At 35.6% G+C, this 17,757-nt stretch overlaps 1 protein-coding gene across 5 annotated transcripts in view; it reads right to left on the reverse strand.

The window, feature by feature from the left end:
- ZRANB3 (zinc finger RANBP2-type containing 3) overlaps window positions 1-17,757 on the reverse strand; it is a 49,033-nt gene that overhangs the window by 12,657 nt on the left and 18,619 nt on the right. For 4 of the 5 annotated variants that reach the window (XM_068407400.1, XM_068407401.1, XM_068407402.1 and 1 more), the window contains exons 3-11: window positions 15,619-15,637; window positions 12,680-12,858; window positions 9,136-9,367; window positions 7,819-7,904; window positions 5,022-5,193; window positions 4,501-4,629; window positions 2,922-3,041; window positions 2,099-2,218; window positions 1,396-1,575 (exon numbers count right to left, since the gene is read on the reverse strand). In XM_068407400.1, the coding sequence (XP_068263501.1) occupies window positions 1,396-1,575; window positions 2,099-2,218; window positions 2,922-3,041; window positions 4,501-4,629; window positions 5,022-5,193; window positions 7,819-7,904; window positions 9,136-9,367; window positions 12,680-12,858; window positions 15,619-15,637 (1,237 nt within the window). The remainder of the gene's footprint in view (window positions 1-1,395; window positions 1,576-2,098; window positions 2,219-2,921; window positions 3,042-4,500; window positions 4,630-5,021; window positions 5,194-7,818; window positions 7,905-9,135; window positions 9,368-12,679; window positions 12,859-15,618; window positions 15,638-17,757) is intronic. The other variant, XM_068407403.1, reaches the window with a different exon arrangement.

Consider the following 17,757-nt stretch of genomic DNA (forward strand, 5'->3'; position numbering starts at 1 on the left):
TTGCAAAGTAAGAAACTCTTGTAGTGATTCAAAATAACTTCAGTGATTAAAACTATTCCTCTTCCAGCAGTCATTTCTGCAAGAATAACAGTAAATAGCATATTTAACACAAAGACTTGTGAAAAGGTGTATACAAAATGTCAGTCTTTATTGAAGTTAGAAGAGAATATATACATTTTGTACATCTCTCTCAGTCTTTACACATCTTGTTTGGCATGTGGAGATAAAGGCAGAATTAATTGAAAGCAGCAGTTTAGTGACAGAACTTGTAAGGTAAATTGTTGATGAATTACTGAGACCCATCTGCGACATGTTTAAGGAGACTCTTACTGTACTGGACTTAGATTTTTTTTTTTTTTCCCAGAGGTGCCTACAGGAATTAGAATACAGAATTTCATTCCCCAGCTGAATGTCAAATTCAGTTTGCAGTACTTAGATTCTTTAAGCTGTGATTACTTTTCAGCAGGAGAGGACTATATTGGCAAAAAAAATGGTTATCAGTTTCTCGATATAGTAACTGTACGGACACAAACAATTGAACCACTACAACACAGGGGTAGCAAAATCCAGGAACAATCACCATAAGTCAGCATTTCCATCAGAATAAATCCTATGTAACCACAAATCTCAAACAATTCTGACAACTAGAGTTTAAAAGGCACTTCTTTCTACGTTGACACTTCTGGAAATGTCAGAAAACAAGAGCTGACAGAATACTAATACACCTCAGTTATAAAAACAAAACACTAATGAATGGTATCAAAGGCTACAAAAAGGTCACAAAAGCAAACAAGTCAAATAATTTTTCTTAGTCCTGTGAACTCTCAAAGATCTTCCAAGTAAGGAAAGAAAGCAGGATGGAATTACTCCTCCTAACAAGGACTGGGTAATACTTGAGGAAAATGGCAACAGAAGATAAGATTACTGTAATCTTGGATCTGCTGAAGAAGAATTATTTGAGAATACTTCTGCCTCTCAGAAATGAATTTTAGTTAAAGCAAAACATTCATACAATTAAAAAAAAAAAACAACAAAACAAAACCAACAAACTGTTATTATTGTGCAGAAAACCTTAAAACTGTAAATTGAACAAACAGAGCAATAAAAAGCTAGAAGGAAGATAAAGCAATGATCTTCTGTAGATGTGAACCATCCCATTCATCTTGGCAAAGAGTTACCTTATTTATCTTTGGATCTTAAACGGAGAGCAAAAAGCTAGAACAGAATAATTCAGAAGACACATGGACATTTTGATGATTAGCAATTCTAGGTGTATCAGTTTGTCTTGTAGTAGGATGCTGCTCTAGATAAGCAAGAATATTATTTGGCACATGCACTTAAGTGCTGTCGTAACCATAACGAGTTCTGGATTATTCAGTTCTATTCCACACATACCTTGCGATTCAGCATTGCCCACATAAGAGTATCCATTGTTCCTTTTGCAATAAGGAAGTGAATATTCACAGAACTGCACTGCCCAATTCGGTGTGCTCTGTCTTCTGCTTGCTTAATATGGCCTGGATCCCAATATAATTCAGCAAACACAACGTGAGTAGCAGCAGTGAAAGTTAAACCCTGAACAAAACAAGTAGATGCATTTTAGATAAAAGATTCCACACACAAACAACTGAATATCTGAAGTAAAAAAAGCTAAAGATCATACAGGACATTTTTATATGGAAATAAGAGGGACAACCTCAACAGCAGATGGGCCTATAACACTGACTTCTTCCTTGGGCCTCACATAGATATTAATAAGGTTCAGAAAAGACTTCAATATTGTGCAAAGACTGCATACTGCTTTTTTTTTAATGGAAGTAGCATTTATTTCTTACTAATTTGGTACTTTTAGAGAAATGGAGTTTTTACTAATTATTAAAGAATGAGATTCTGCTGCTGATCTTGATTTTGCTCCAGTAATTTCAATAGAGGCTTAAAACAGTTAAGATGATTAGTGCAAAAACAATGAATACATGTGTCTACAAAAGACATACTGCATTCAGATAAATTGCCTTCAGTAAATCACTTCAGTCATCAATGACTTTAATACCTATATTCTTCAAGTTTCTTATTTCACATATTTTCTTTTTTGTCCTACCTGACCAGCTGCCTGAATACTCAAAATAGCAACCCGGGTATCAGGATCCTTCTGAAACTGATTAACAAGATGTATTCTTTCTGCGGAAGGAACGCTTCCATCTATTCGTATATAGCGAACCTAGAACAAATTATAATAGAGACAAAATGACATTATCAGTGTCCATTTTTTGACCCAATCATCCTCTGTCCCTCAATGAAAATAAGAAAACATCTGTTCTATTTCTGTCATGGGGATAAGGATGCATCAGTACTCTTTTGCCCTTTGATTTACAATTAAACTTGTTATCTAGAAAAGTGTAGATTTAGTATTCCCAGTTTACAAAAGAAGGCAGAACAAACATGGGATCTTAAAATGGAATACTCCACAGAAGAATCTGTAATTTCTCCGACATGATTTATTAAAATTCCAAGAATTTGCAAAATAATAATAATATAAAATAGCAAAGTTAGCCACCGTTCCCAAGCAATAGTTGGAAGTCCACTATCAAAATACTATGAAGGTTGTTTGCAAACATTTTTACTGCTTTCAATTAAACGTTCAGGTGAGATGACAGTATTCTGAAAAAAAAAAACAAAACCAAACAACCCAGTAGACAGAAGCACATTGGCAGAAAAACTTGGGAAACAGCTGCCTACTACTGTTACTACAAAATAGTTCTTCAAAACCACACAATCCCTTTAATCCAGTGGCACTGATCTGTACATACTTAAAATCCATAGATTCCTGTAACACACACATAGCTCTACTGAATTCAAACCCAGCTTATATGTATTTGTAAAGTCTGAAGTTAAATTTGTGTGCACATTTGTTAAATCATTACCTTATTTTCTATAACTGCCTCTGTACAGGCTTGAAGCATGCTTAAGTGATGAGCAAAAACTAGAAACTTCAGTTTGTCATTTTCAAGCAACATTTTGATATAGTCCTTTACTGCTCCTGCCTGGAGTAAGAGAGTGCGTTTTCATTAGTTAGACATACCAAATGTTCAAAAAGACAGTTTTTATTTTAATGTCTTCCAATTTCTTGTAATATGAAAAGGTAAATTTCCATACATTTTGTTATCCATTTAAGACTTTATCAAACACTAACATTGTTAAGTATAAAATTATTCCAATTAATTTTGTTTAAAAAAATACCCCAATTTTATGTCTTTGAGAAACCTATCTCATTCCTTCAGAGAAAAGAAACCCATTTATCCCCAAAACATTACATAGTTACATGGCACTTCTTCCAGATTAAGATGTAGATAAAACCCCTTTTAGTTACAACATCATTATCTGATGTTTTAAGCCATATTTAAAAAAAAACAAAACTGATTTCTGCCCAAACATATTTCAAACAGACAAGGTATTGTTTAATCAGAACTTCTGTATCTGCACCCACATGAAGTCATATATCAAAGCTGAAAGAATAATTTTGATACTTTCATGATACTGTAATCATAAAATATTGCTCTATTTAAACATTCATAGAATTCTTTTGTATCACATGTAATTTTCAATATCTTTTACAAAAACTATGAAAGTAATGATGACAGTTAATAAAATTTATCAGTGATCAATGGTTAATGCAACACCCACTGTCACAGTCTTCAGATTTCTTTTTTTCCTCTCTTTTTTTGTCTTTCAACTACCTGTTTGAAAAAGGATTACCAGAGAGGAGAGACTAGAAGAGTAGGGAAGAAATAGCAACAGAACCACAGTGATACTTTTAAGACAAGGAGAAAAAATTTGAAGGAGTTGGTCTGATTCTCAACTCTTACTTCTCCAGCAGCCTGCAGAACTCTTTTTTCCTATCTTTTTCTAAAAATAGGTTAATGTAATGAAGCCTCATAGCAGGGTCAAAAGTAGGCATGTAAAAGATTTCAGTTATTAACTTGTTTTAACTCTCATCTTAAGCTACAGTACTATAGGAGGAAAATACAGAACAGGGGGTTCCATTTGATAAAGCAGAAAGAGACCAGCTAGAGCAGATTGTTCTTCCACGTTTATCCATGGGGAGAACCAGTACTGACAGAATGTAGTCTGCCTAAGGGCTGCATCAGCACTGTCCTGGGTCAGCTGCAGCAGCTGCCAACACAAAGGTATGTCCCTGAAGTATCCACCTTCAGTATATGCCTAAATCGGTGAGATGCATTTAGTGCTGTTGGGAGACTACATCTGGACAGTCTCAGCCAGCTTGGTGGATATCTAATCAGTAACAGTTCTAACACTTACCTCAGGTAATTATAATGAGGTTCAGCCTATTCCATAAACATACAGAGAAAAAGAGTGTTTCTCCATGTCACAATTATAAAACCAACCAACCTAATCTAGTATTCAGGCCAATACAACTAATTTCACTAAGTTAAAAACACAGTGAGTATTTTAAATATATTAAGAAAATAATTCCACGCTTACTTTGGCAATGGCTGTTTCTTTATACATGCGTGTGATTAGATTCATGACTTGAGAAAAGTGGCTTTCAGTGGCATCTGAATTCAGATTTCTCATTAATTTCTCCCACTCTGCAAAAGTGGTATTCAAATTCTAATTGGCAGAAGAGATCAGTGGTTAGCTATACAGTACAAAGCATGTTCTACCTCAACATGTACATTTCAAGCATGAAACATTTAGGAACTGAGTACTTGTGAGAAATCTATCAAACTTGTCTAAAAGTAACTGTAGGATTCAAAATCTAAAGGAAAGGAAGAAGATCATACTAAAATTAGAGCAAATTTTATCATTATCTGATGCCAAAAATTTGCCATGTTCATATTCTTCAGGTTATATTTTAAAAAGAATAACAGAGATGCTATGCTACAGATTCACACATTATTTGTAACCACATATAATACACATGCATACATATAAATACATATGAATACATAGATATTTCTATTTACTAACAAATGTGTTTTCAACAAAAGTGGAAAACTGACCTTAGCTGCGGCTTGTGGGAGGTCAAATGGAATACGTTGCCTAACTTTGGGAGGCAACTGAGTTAGAACATCATTTTTCAGTCTTCTGATCATTATTTCACTTAAAAGTTGATGTAGTTCTTCTAAATTTGAAGCTCCTCTACAGTCCCATTGAGTTCTTTTACCAAAAAACCTGAAATTTAAAAAAAAAAGAAAACACTACCACCTGAGGATGAAAACTAGCTCTTTCAAATTCACTAGCAGCTTTCAGTACGTAATTAATTTTAAAACACACTGTTAGATGTGAAGGTGTGCTGGATAGCAACACTCAGAGTTCCTGTTTACTCCAAAGAGATGATTGCTTTCTGTCTGATTCCTTCCAACACCAAAGTCAGAGCTGTTTTAACTTCCCAGAAACCCTTCCACTGCCCGCAGGCATTACTACCCATCAGATGCATACAGTCCTCTATCTCATCCCAGCTACACTTCCCTTTCTACAGGAAGTATCATTCAGGTATCATTTTATAACTCTTGTTTCAATGGACTAATGAGAAGACTATACCACCATGTGGATGCTCTTTATTATATTATAGATATATATAGATATATTATAGATGGGAACAACTGATAGGGAAGCTACCAGGAAAGCTGCAAATATCACCATTAATATTCCTTTGTTCCCCCCCATGAGAATTCCCTCCCAGTTACAGTCAGACAGGATTTAAAGCTAAAGGTACCAGCTTTAAATGTAATGCTATTTAATGAGCAAGGTTAAATAGAAGGAAGTAGGTTTAAAGTTAAAGGTTGAAAAGAGAAAGAATTTATTAACTTGGTCTTCCTTTTTCTTTCTTTGTTTTTTTTTGTTTGTTTGTTTGTTTGTTTTTTAAGGAAGTGTTGCAGCAGGAACAGCAGCTTTTCTCTGTCAACATTGCCAAAAGATAACAAAAAAACAAGCATGATAGATTTTGCTGCCTTTGGAGAAAAGCCCAGGTAGCATTTTCCAAGTACAGGAGAATAAGTTGCAAGTATGTAATTTTAGTAGCATTTTCCAATGCCAGGAGAGTATGTTGCAAGCATGTAATTTTACTGGTAAATTATTTTATTTTAAAATATAATTTAGAGAATTTTAAGTCTTACTGAGCTTATCAACGGTGTTCTAGTTGGCTGCCTATAATAATTCAGGAAAGGGGCTGAGGGACTCACTTCTAACACTGGTGAAGTATTGGCATAACACACTCGGAATGCTACGTAGATGGAAGACAGCAACATCTTTTGCTCATATCCTTTCTTTGGTCTATTTATATGGCTGTCCTTAGAAAGGTTTCTTCCCTCCAGCTTGAGCATTGGGGATATAAAAGAAATGGCAGGCAAAACCTCACAGAAACACTTTGCACCTTATCTTTAGAAACAGGTGTCTACGAACACCTAAGTAAAAAAACCCACAACATTTTCACAGAAAGTGCTGCATAAAATAATCCTATCAAGTTTATTACCGCAGGATGTTTTGTTTCAGTCAAGTCATAAAGACAAAGTTATTTATTGAAAACTTGCCAAACCCTAAACTTGATTTTTATTACATCTATAGTATTCCAAAAATAAGATAATCATCTATGATTGAGTAGCTAACCATGCTGTACCCAGGCACACTTGTGGTGTGAAAATTACAGACGCATTCAGTCAAAACACGATGGAAAAAATAGCATTTCTCTGTCTGAAAATTAGACAGCACTCTTCCATGTTATTTGAAGGTAAAAGCTGATAAAATGCACATGGTGGAGGGAGAAAAACAAGTTATATGAAAATGAAACTATGTAATTATTACTGTAAAAATTCAATCTAAATGCTAGCCAATTTAGCTGTCAAAAATCTATTGTTTTGAATATATGCAAAGTTGTACATAAGGAATTTTGCAGCTAAGAAATTTTTTTAAGGTTCTTCCCTTCTCATAAATTCTTTCATTCCAGATTGTAACATAGATTCAGATGGGTAAAACGAAGCATTTTAAATCAGAGCTACTTCTATCCCCTCTATTTTAGAACATCATAGCTAGAGAAACCACTAATTAAACTACAGCTGAGGGAAGCAAGTCAGAGGGAAATGAATCCTCCTTAAGTTAATAACTTCAAGGACATGAGACAAAACCTCATGAAAGATGCAAGGGATAAAAATGAGTTGAAATTCATTAGCACATGTGTGGAAAAACATGTAAAGAGCAATGTTACCTAGCAAATTGGAGGCAAGATGTTGGACAAGAACTTACAATGCCTGTATTCAAACCCTCAAACAGAATTAGAAACACACTACTTTGCTTTTGGGAGTTTTATACCTTTACTTTTACTCAGTCAATCCGTAAAATATGGAAACAAGTACTGGACTTTTTTTCCCACCCAAGTATGGCAGGATAGAAAAAGACTGGATCCCATATTAAAGAGAGATGTAAATTATTACACGACATGAGCAAAAGACTGAGAATCAGAACCCCCTAAGTTTCGGCTGTAGCTCAAACTCCAGCTCTAAAGTTAAAACCTGTACACTTCATAGTAACGACAGTAAATTCGTAAATCATTTTACTTAACAGAATGCTGGCACTTAAACTTCCTTTCAAACTTTAATAGCTTCCAGTTTTGTCCTCAAATAAAAGTCCTGTTAATTTAATCCTTCTCCCAATCCCCTTTGATGAAGGTGGTATCTGACTCTGGGTTTTCAAGCAAGATGGTATGATACAGCAATAGAGTTATTACTTCCCAATTCTCTCACTTCACATGACAAGAAAATCAAAGACACTGATAGGAAAATAAATGACCAAGTACATTAATACCTGACACGAGCATTGCAGTATTTTTTGGCATATTGACTCCAAGTTCCAAATCTTCTTGGAAACAGTGCCTCAATCTGCATGAAAAGCTGTATAAAAAAAAGTGATAATGAAAAATTGCCTGCAAATGTAAGACTATTCAGAAAGAATTATTACATGATTATTGTGTTAAGTTTACATTCAACAGTTGCACAAAAAATACACAGCTTGGCACAATGCAAAAGACATTCCATAGGAATATGCATGTGTCTTGAGACAGGACAGCTGTGGGAAGCCCTCAAAGAACAGAGCACCCTGAACAGCATAACACAGTGCTGACGACTTGGAAAAGATTTATACTGAACAAGAAAACACAGATGAGAAGACATTAGTCCTAAAAATACAATTTTTGTCATTTGCCAGGCTTCTGCAAAGATTCAGTGTATGTATTTCATGAATAGTCTGCTGCTTAAAATACATGAAAAATCCACTCATTCTTAAGTTTTACTTCAAAAAATAGACAATGTCAATACAGACCAGAAATTTCACACCTTTCTTCCCAGTTGAGTAACAGGCGGTAAACATCAGTTTAGACAATCCTAGCCAGAAAGAATCCTACTTTACAAGCTGTTTTACTGTCAGAGCTTTCTAGATTCAAAGATCACTACCAGACCCAAGACACACTGTTGAAGGGTAGCAGGGGTAGCATAAAGACAACAGTGACATGGAAAGCTCTCTCCTATTTGATAAATAAAGGCAGTTTTCTTGGGTTCAGTATAAAATCCAAGTGGTTTTTGGTTTCCTCTCTGCTCCTCCCCAATTCTATAAGTTGAACTTCCTTCAAAGGAAAATTTGTCTTTCTGGACTGCAACAAGCACAGGATATATTTTTTCCATGTATGCAGTACAAGTGAACATATAGACTTCCTATATCAGATGAGGAAGCAGAAAATTTGATACAAGTTCTTGTCTACCAAGGACTCTCCTACCCAGTAGAAACAAATAGATCTCTGCTTAGGCTCTCTATTTTCTATTTCACCCAACAGTCTGTTACACGTGAGACTAATTTCTTATAAGAAACACTGTCTCAAGTCACCTGTGCATGAGCTCAAAACAGGTTTGTAAAACATCAATATAATCAACTCAGACTAGAGGACATTGTTTTAGTTTCTTATACTTGTGCTTCCTAATGCAGCTAGTGCACTGTTTGATGTCATAATGCATGTAATTGTACATATTGCTCAAAATTGTACAAAATTGCTCATTTATTACTGATACCACCCTTAAAAAAAAAAAAACAATGAAAAAACCCCAAAACCCAAAACCACAATATGTCAGATACCTCTTCAGGTCTTCCTAGAGCAGGTGTTCCAGTAAGAAGAATAGCTCTAACAGCTTTCTGCACAATCGGCAACAAAATCTTGCTGCGGGTGGCATTTCTGGATTTCATATAGTGTGACTCATCAATCACAACTACCTTAAAGTTCTGCCTGTACAAAGTGTCTACTAAAGTCTGTGCATCAGAAGTTAACAGGCCATACCCCAGAATCGTCACTTTGCTGGTTGATATTCTCCTAAAAGAGAAAACCCAGAAGTTTTCTTAGTAAATTTTTATTGTAGGAAAATTAATATAGCAAAGGAATTATAGCAAAGGAATTATACCAAACTATTTTTTTTAAGAAGGTACGTATGAAACCTTTTGGATTGATTAATTAGCGGTCTGACAGACTAATAATAATAACAGCTTATAGTGTTTAGAACATTCTAGCATCTCACACTTATAAATCACACACATTTCCTAACCATTTTTGGAAGACACACATTGCATTTAAGAGGAAGTTCTTTTATCTGGTTGCACTGCTTCAACTTGTGCTCCTTTCTAGGAGTATCGCATGGGACACATCCACTTTCTGGATAATAAGTTACACAAGTCAGATCATTATGACCACACTTCGTAAACAGCACCCAGACACTCGAACTAATAACGTCTTTATGCAAGCTACCTATTGCTCTGTGTACAAAGCAGTCGCCTTGCCAGCAACCTAAGACACTAACTAGACAGTCTCTGACTGTTTGGGTACTGTGAAAGTACAGGCTGGGCTGAACCTCACTGCCTGAAAAAAAAATTCTTATATCTTTGAGCTGCCTATCCAACTTTTTTGCTTGAACTTCATATGAAGAAAAGAAAAAGCTGGGAGCAGGGAATCACCAAGGTACAAGATGAAAAATTAGCGTTTAGTTGCAAAGGAACTTCTTACAATAAATTTAAAGACATATATAGACCCAAGGCACGAACTGATTTTAAAATCACTAGAGAGCACTGTGGCCCTTCAGGAGTCTTTGAGCAGCACAGGAGCTCTTACACTTGTTAGACAAGTTACCAGAATGAGCGTCATAGCTGGTCTACCCATCTGTCAGACACTACCACTCTGCTGGCATGATTTTTATTTGTTCTCCAGTAGCAACATCAAAAAAAAAACCACTTACTTGAAGTTTCCTTCAGTATTTAAGAGGGAGAAAGTATGTGCACATTCATGTGTCTGGATATGGAAGGAGAGGCAATGGTTAGAGCACTGGCACTGTGGCCAATGCACTACAGACTGGCTGTTACGGAATAGATAAATGTAGCCACCAGGAAAACAAGAATTTCCCCTACCCCTTTGTGAGGGTTGGATTAAAAGAAATCACAAATAAAATTAATTATTCTTAGTGGAACCAATTTATTCAAGAAACGTTCCATTTCAAATTTAGTCAGCAATTATAAAAACCTAAACTGATGCCTAAGTATATGTTAACTTACTTAAATGAAGAAGTTAAACAACATTCAAGCAGTAAATTTCTCATTGCTGAAGTTTTGAAGAAAGGCAAAGTATTGAACTGAGAGAAATCAAAGCTGAACATATGGAAGCAGAACTTAACAAAATGCTAAATCAAGTTTGGCAGCTGTATATTTGCATTTTCTTGCAAATGCATAAAACACTTTTTAATGTTAAAATATTAATTAGTTCAACAGCTACCTCACTTATAGCTAGGAAGCCTCCTGGGAGTTAAAAAAGCAGAAACCCAAGTTTTCCTCTCCCCTTGTTGTTGAATAAAAGTAGGTGATAATGGTTAAGGTCTACTCCTTTTAAAAATCTTAAAATGTAAAGTGAACAGAATTCTGTTTGTCATTTACTTTTTCCATCATTTCCCTTATTCCACATTTCTCCTTTCTACATTCAGCACTATCAGCATTAAGTTTGTGTGCATTTCAGCTAAATAGCTTAAAAAAAAAAAAAAAGCTCATTGGATCCCTATTTTACTTCCCATATTCCTACAACAAACTTAAATCTTTACTATCAGTAGCAACTATCCCTTGATTAAGCTTTTAAAATGCATTTTCAGTTGGATTTATCTGGCTACCACAAGGAAGGTTCCAAGCTACTACCTCATCTGAGCATCTTGGCGGTCAAGTCACATTTTGATACACCCCAGACAACATGAAGATCAGTCTTCCTTGTCCAGAAGTTTTAGAACAACATCTAGACATTACCGTGAAATTAACCAAGTCATTTACAGTAAAGCAGACTAAAAAGTACCCTTGTAATGGAGTGTAATAGCAGAGTTATTCTAATAACACATAAGACTTGTAGTCTCTCTCTGATGAATTCATGCTATTAAGTCTAAAGATAGAAAACCTAGGTCATGATGACCTTTTCAGTTATTTAGAGAATACTTACTCTAACTTATAAATTTTCTCAGTGCGCTAAATAGAACTTTAATAGTAATTACTTCCTTATTTTGTAATGCATAGCAGAAGTTTTCCAAAAATGTGTTCAAAATGTTTTACAGAAGCTAATGAATACAAGCTAATTCATCAGAGTTGAGAAATAACTGTATATGTTCAATTGTTGAGAAATAACTGTATATGTTCAATTTGAGACACACTGAAGTAATCTAATTTTCAGCAGACAAGCACTTGCCACTTTGCAAAAACCAAGCCTCTCAATTTCAAAGGACATGAGTAATTACTGTAATATAATAATAAAAAACTGGGAGGAGTGGCTGATACACCAGAGGGTCATGCTGCCATCCAGAGGGACCTCAACAGGCTGAAGAAATGGGCTGATAGGAACTTCATGAAGTTCAACAAGGAGAAGTGTACAGTCCTACACCTGGGGAGGAACAACCCCATGCACCAATATATGATGGAGGCCACCCAGCTAGAAAATAGCTTAGCAGAAAAGGACCTGGGGGGCCTGGTGGACACCAAGTTGAACAAGAGCCAGCATTGCGCCTTTGCAGCAAAGAAGGTGAATGGTATCCTCAGCTGCATTAGACATAAGTATTGCCTGCAGGTCAAGGGAGGTGATCCTTCCCCTGTACTCAGCACTGGTGAGGCCACACCTGGAGTGCTGTGTCCAGTTCTGGGCTACTCAGTACAAGAGAGACATGGATGTATTAGAAAGAGTATGATGATGGGCCATGAAGATGATTAAGGGACTGGAACATCTCTCCTGTGAGTAAAGGCTGACTGGAACTGTTCAGTCTAGCGATGAGAAGGCTCAGGGAGGGATCTTATTAATGTATATAAATACCTGAAGGGAGGGGGCAAAGAGGACGGAGCCAGGCTCCCTTCTGTCATGCCCAGTGACAGGACCAGAGTCAATGGGCACAAAGTGAAACACAGAAGGTTCCCTCTGAACACCAAGAAACACCTTTTTTTTTTCACTGCAGGGGTGACTGAGCACTGGAACAGGTTGTGCAGAGAGTCTGGGGGGTCTCCATCCTTGGAGATATTAAAAAACCACCTGGGGACAGCCCTGAGCAACCAGCTCTAGGTGGCTCTGCTTGAGCAGGGGGGGTTGAACAAGGCTTTCTATAGAAGAATAATGAACTTTACTCACCCAGTATCAGTTTTGTTCTGAATGATGCTAATATCATCTGGAGAGAGTTCTGGAATCCACTTCTCCATCTCATCAACCCAAGGGTATCTCAGAGATGAAGGCACTACAATTAAGAGAGGCCATTCGTTTTTATAGTAATAGGAAATGGCAATTGCTTGAATTGTTTTACCTAGCCCCATCTGGGAAAAGAAAAGAAAAAAAAATTTAAAATAGAAGTGTCTGCTCAGAAAGCATATTCCATTCAGAAGAGCCAAAAATATTTTGCAAAGACAGAACCAGACAAAGGAAACAAAGCCAATGAGCTCGTTACATAGTTTCTATTTCATTGTCAATTTGTTACCACAGACATCTTTTATGAAAGAAGATGCTTCTCTTTAAATGGATTAATACATATATTACATCTGATTAGCTCATTAAAGCTAAAAGAAGCATTTCCATTTATTTCAGAAGATTTTCCATTCAGGGCCTTAGTAGGATAGACTATAAAGATCAAACTCAAACTCATTAAGCTACCAAAAACATTTTTAAAAAAAGACTATTCAAAGAAAAGAAAAACATGGAATATCTTCTTAACATAAAGATAACAACTTTGTCCTAAGTTGCACAGGCAACTGAAGAACAAAGGAGGATCTATATGAAGAACTCTGCTTTTGATCCAGTAGGTCAATGAAAAGAAACTAGGGCAGTCATTCACCATAGCGAATAGTTTCTCTTTATCCTGTAATACAGGAGAGGAATTCCACCTAATGGAGAATTCAGGTTTAAAGACAAGGTGAAGAAGGGTAAAGATACAATACATAGATATATATTTAACAAGAAAGTACTTGCTTCATATTGTTGAGGTAGGAATGCTCCCATTTAATGGGTTATGAATAGATAGCAACAGATTAATATAAGATCCAGAACTCAGGGTTTTGTTTAAAAAATAAAAGCCCCAAGATTTTAACAAAGAATGCAGCTATTTTCTCTACTTGTCCACACGGCAAGAGACAGTTCCAGATTCCTCTTAAGCACTAAAGCAGAGACTGGCCTTAAAATATTCTGTTCAGAATTTCCACGGAGTCCAGTGGGCATTTGTGTTGATTTGCTGCTATCTAACTCCCCACGGTACAGACATAAAAGAACAACATACTTATATCCTCAGTATTGAGTTCAAATGGACTGATGTAATGATATTACCAGGAGATTTCCCACGTATAGAAGAAAACATAATGAATATTTCTACTATTACTAGAAAGAAAAATAATCAGAGAACTACTGTGATACTAAGTTTTCATTAAAAACTGACAAGTTCTCATTAAAATTTTCCTTATGCCACCAATAGGGTTTGAGCCAGCTGAAAACAAATCCAAGAAAGTAAAAGAAAAAAAAACCAAAACCACATTCATTTTTAGTTTGTTGTCACAGTTGTCTCCCTAACTCAGACTGTGCAATCACTGGTGCACCAGTGATGATCTGGGCAACTGAATTGAAATGAGCAGGGAATAAAAGGCAGGTCTCTTGGCAGTAGTGCACCCATAGCTGAATCCAGATCTCATATAGCTGATCACTAGTCTAGATTGTAAGAATGTGAGAGATAAGAAAAACTGCAGAAAATGTTACGGTCTTGGTTTTTGATTTAAACATATCTTTTTCAGTCATGGAAGGGGACGACTAAATTTTGACAGAAAAATTTTGTCTGCCCCACTCCAAGAAAGAATGGCAGCGTATTTTTAGAATACCTTTCAAAACACATGATTGTTACTGTACTTTAATCCTTACATATTACATAATCCAGGTGTATGTACAGTAATTATATGATCTCTAGCTTTCATACATAACTTCTTGTATACAAGTTCACAATACTGATGTTTTCTTTTACCAACATTTTCTTCTTATTTTAGAGATATGTCAACAAGTGCAAGATACACACCACTGCACAATACTTCCTCCAGTGCCAGAACTATTGTCATTATGAAATATATATATTATTTACTTCAGAATAAATATATCTTGCAGTACTTTTTATTGCTAACAGAATTGCACACAGTTTATTTTCACATTCAAGGAAGGAAATAAGAAATTTGGCTTTAATAAACAAACAGCTACTGCTGGTATTTTGATTTTTTCCCAAGCTTGCCTTTTCTCCTCCCCTGAATGCTTTTGTATTCTCCAAAGTTTCCAGAAATTTCACATTCTATGCCAGGATAGTTTATCTCCAGCTGTAATGAGATTTTTATACTATGAGGAGATGCTTTAATCCCAGTAATCAATCTCTCTCTCTACCTCCCTCTCCCTTCCAGCGCTTCAGGAAAACCCAAATTAGAACTGGGAGACTGTATCAATCCCCAAACATTATCTCTTTTTCAGGAAGGTTTTATACTGACAACATATCAAGAACATTATACTCTATTACAAAAATGTTTAATCTGCAGAAGAAATGCTGGACTCAGATTTCTCTAATACGGAATAAAATATAAATTTTCAAACATATGAATGAATTTCAAATGAATTTCACTATTTCTGCTTGATCAGTGTGCATTTAAGAAAATTCATCTTTGGAAGGCATATCTGTTCTAAATCCACTTCTTTGGGCCCAAAATGTTTCCTAATCCATTAAAAATAGCTATCTATGCAATTATAAAGTGCTAAAAAAAATAAAAAAAAAAAAAATTAATTTAGTTAATCTTTTTAAGATTTAACAATACAGGAGATCTAACCTACCTAAACACAATTAAAAGTAACCTACGTTTTCTCACAGATTCTTTTAAGCTTATGTCAGGTTTCATTTTTTTTCTCCACTTAGATATTTTCAGAATATCTGCTGAACATCACAGGAACTAGGCTTCTTCCATTACCAACATTTCTGCCCACATCTCTCAAACAAAAAAAAAGTCACATCTGCATGAAGTACTTTATAAGAAGAAAAATCATGTTAAAGGAATGATAACATCACTTACCTCATCAGCAATCATACACCTAAATAAGAAACAAGAAGAGAGGGGAAAAAAACCCAGAAATTAATAGTAAATATAACAGATAAATTTATAGTAAACAATTTATAAGAATTGGTTTAAGTTATGGATTTACTGAACCAATGAAAGGAAAAGAGACAGACTTCATTCCTACAAATATCAAGTATAAAAAGTAAATTTGGTATGAATTTGAAAACAAATATGCCAATTATTTTAAAAACATATATTCAATTTGCTAGCATTACTGAAGAACTTGCATTGTAAAACTGAATTCCTGCTTTGGTCTAATGCTATATTAATTGTAATGTCCAGTGCTATGTGAATTGCAATCTTATGAGACATTTTCAAGGCAAGAAGCGCATCTTCAATTTTGTTGTTTTTCACAAACAACGATGTTTTTGCTGCTTCATGATTAAGGATTATTTATATGTCAGACTGATTTTAAAAAGCTGCTTTCCAGAGCTGTCACATTTGTTTTGAAATATAAATAGACATTCCCTCTCCCCCACCAATTGTACTAGCTAAAGTATTAGAAAATGAATTTGACTTTTTTTTCCTATTTTGGAGTCCCTTAGTTAATGCTACTCCATGTAAAGACAATGACAACTCCAAGACCCCTGTCAAAACTACTAAATTCTGTTCAGCATATTTACATTTCCTAAACATTAAATGCCGTCTTCGATACGAATTTCTTATAGGTATTTTAAGTTATTTAGTTTATTTCAGTTATTTAGTACATACATTCTTAACTCAAGTAGGGTCTGGGGAACTTAAGTGTTTCTAGCCCACACAAGCTTCTTCATCAAATCTTTTGAGACTGGATGAAAGACAAAGGAAATTATTTGATAGACATTTAGTTAAGCCATTAAAGGGATGATGCTGCATCTTTCCAAGCTATTTTACAAGCTATTTCCTCAGCTATTTTACAAACTCAGCTTTCAACTATTCCACAAACTTTTACCTCCACTACTTCACAAACTTTTCCAAGCTGGGAAAAAAAACCCAAAGCAAACCCACAAGCCTATCTAATTCGGAAGCACTAAGGAACTACAAGAGCTTATTCTACCTCTAATAATTAGTAGATAAAATACATACATTAAATTCATACACACTAACAAATTCAGAGGAAGGCATGAGTCCAAAGAAAAACTGTGAAGATAAGAAAGAGGAGTAGAGCCAACCTACTCCCTTTAAATCTTACAGCACGATGATGACGTAAAGTTCCCTTTTCTCCCATAGCAACCCTGGCCTGCATGAAAATACAGATTCACTAAGTATCTTATGACCAGAATCAATGCTGGGAATTCCAAGGCAAGATCTCAAACAGGCACAAAGTGTGAATTTCCACAACTTCGTAAGAATTGTCAGAGTTCGACAGCAGTATCTGCTTGGGCTGCAGTTAAATAACTGGCAATTAGATGAATTCTCCAGCTACTAAGTAATCTGAGAAGTTTTTCAAGCACTGCATAATCTTCTAAATTGTCATAAAAAGTGAACTGGAGAATAACTCCCACCAGTCGGTATCACAGTGCCACACAAAGGGCATAGGCTTAGTCAAACCATTGACTGAGAAATACCGCAGTGAGTGCTGTTGGCTGAACTGAGTGACAGCAATAGACTGACAGAACTATGCAGTCCATCACTTTGCTTGAGGATTTATAACTGTTTACTGACAGAAAAAAGTGCCAAGTCTCAGAAATGATGAAATATTTCAAGCTCTGGACGGGAATAAACTTCACAGGCCACTCTGCTTGTTTCCCCCCTGACTCAAGTACCGTTCTGCCTTGTGCTTTTTACTTCTTATCCCCCACAGCTTTCAGTCACAACTTTTCAGTCACAAGCTTTCAGCTTTCAGACACAAACTAGTCTTGATTAATTGCTCTGGATGAATTCTTCTTCATAGCCTGTTCCCAGTCACTGCATCTTCTAAGGAAACTGAAACTTCTCCTACTCCTTTGTCACATAACTAGATATGCACCCACTGCACCATGTAACTCAAATGCAATGTTCCCTCCATGAAAAAATGGAAAAGATCTTCCAGGTCTCCATGTCTATAATAAAATTTAATGCACCAAGATATAAATGTTCTGTATTTTGATACTGAAAATCTTTTAAAGTAATACA

The sequence above is a fragment of the Nyctibius grandis genome, chromosome 9 (assembly GCF_013368605.1).
Source record: "Nyctibius grandis isolate bNycGra1 chromosome 9, bNycGra1.pri, whole genome shotgun sequence".
NCBI lineage: Eukaryota > Metazoa > Chordata > Aves > Nyctibiiformes > Nyctibiidae > Nyctibius > Nyctibius grandis.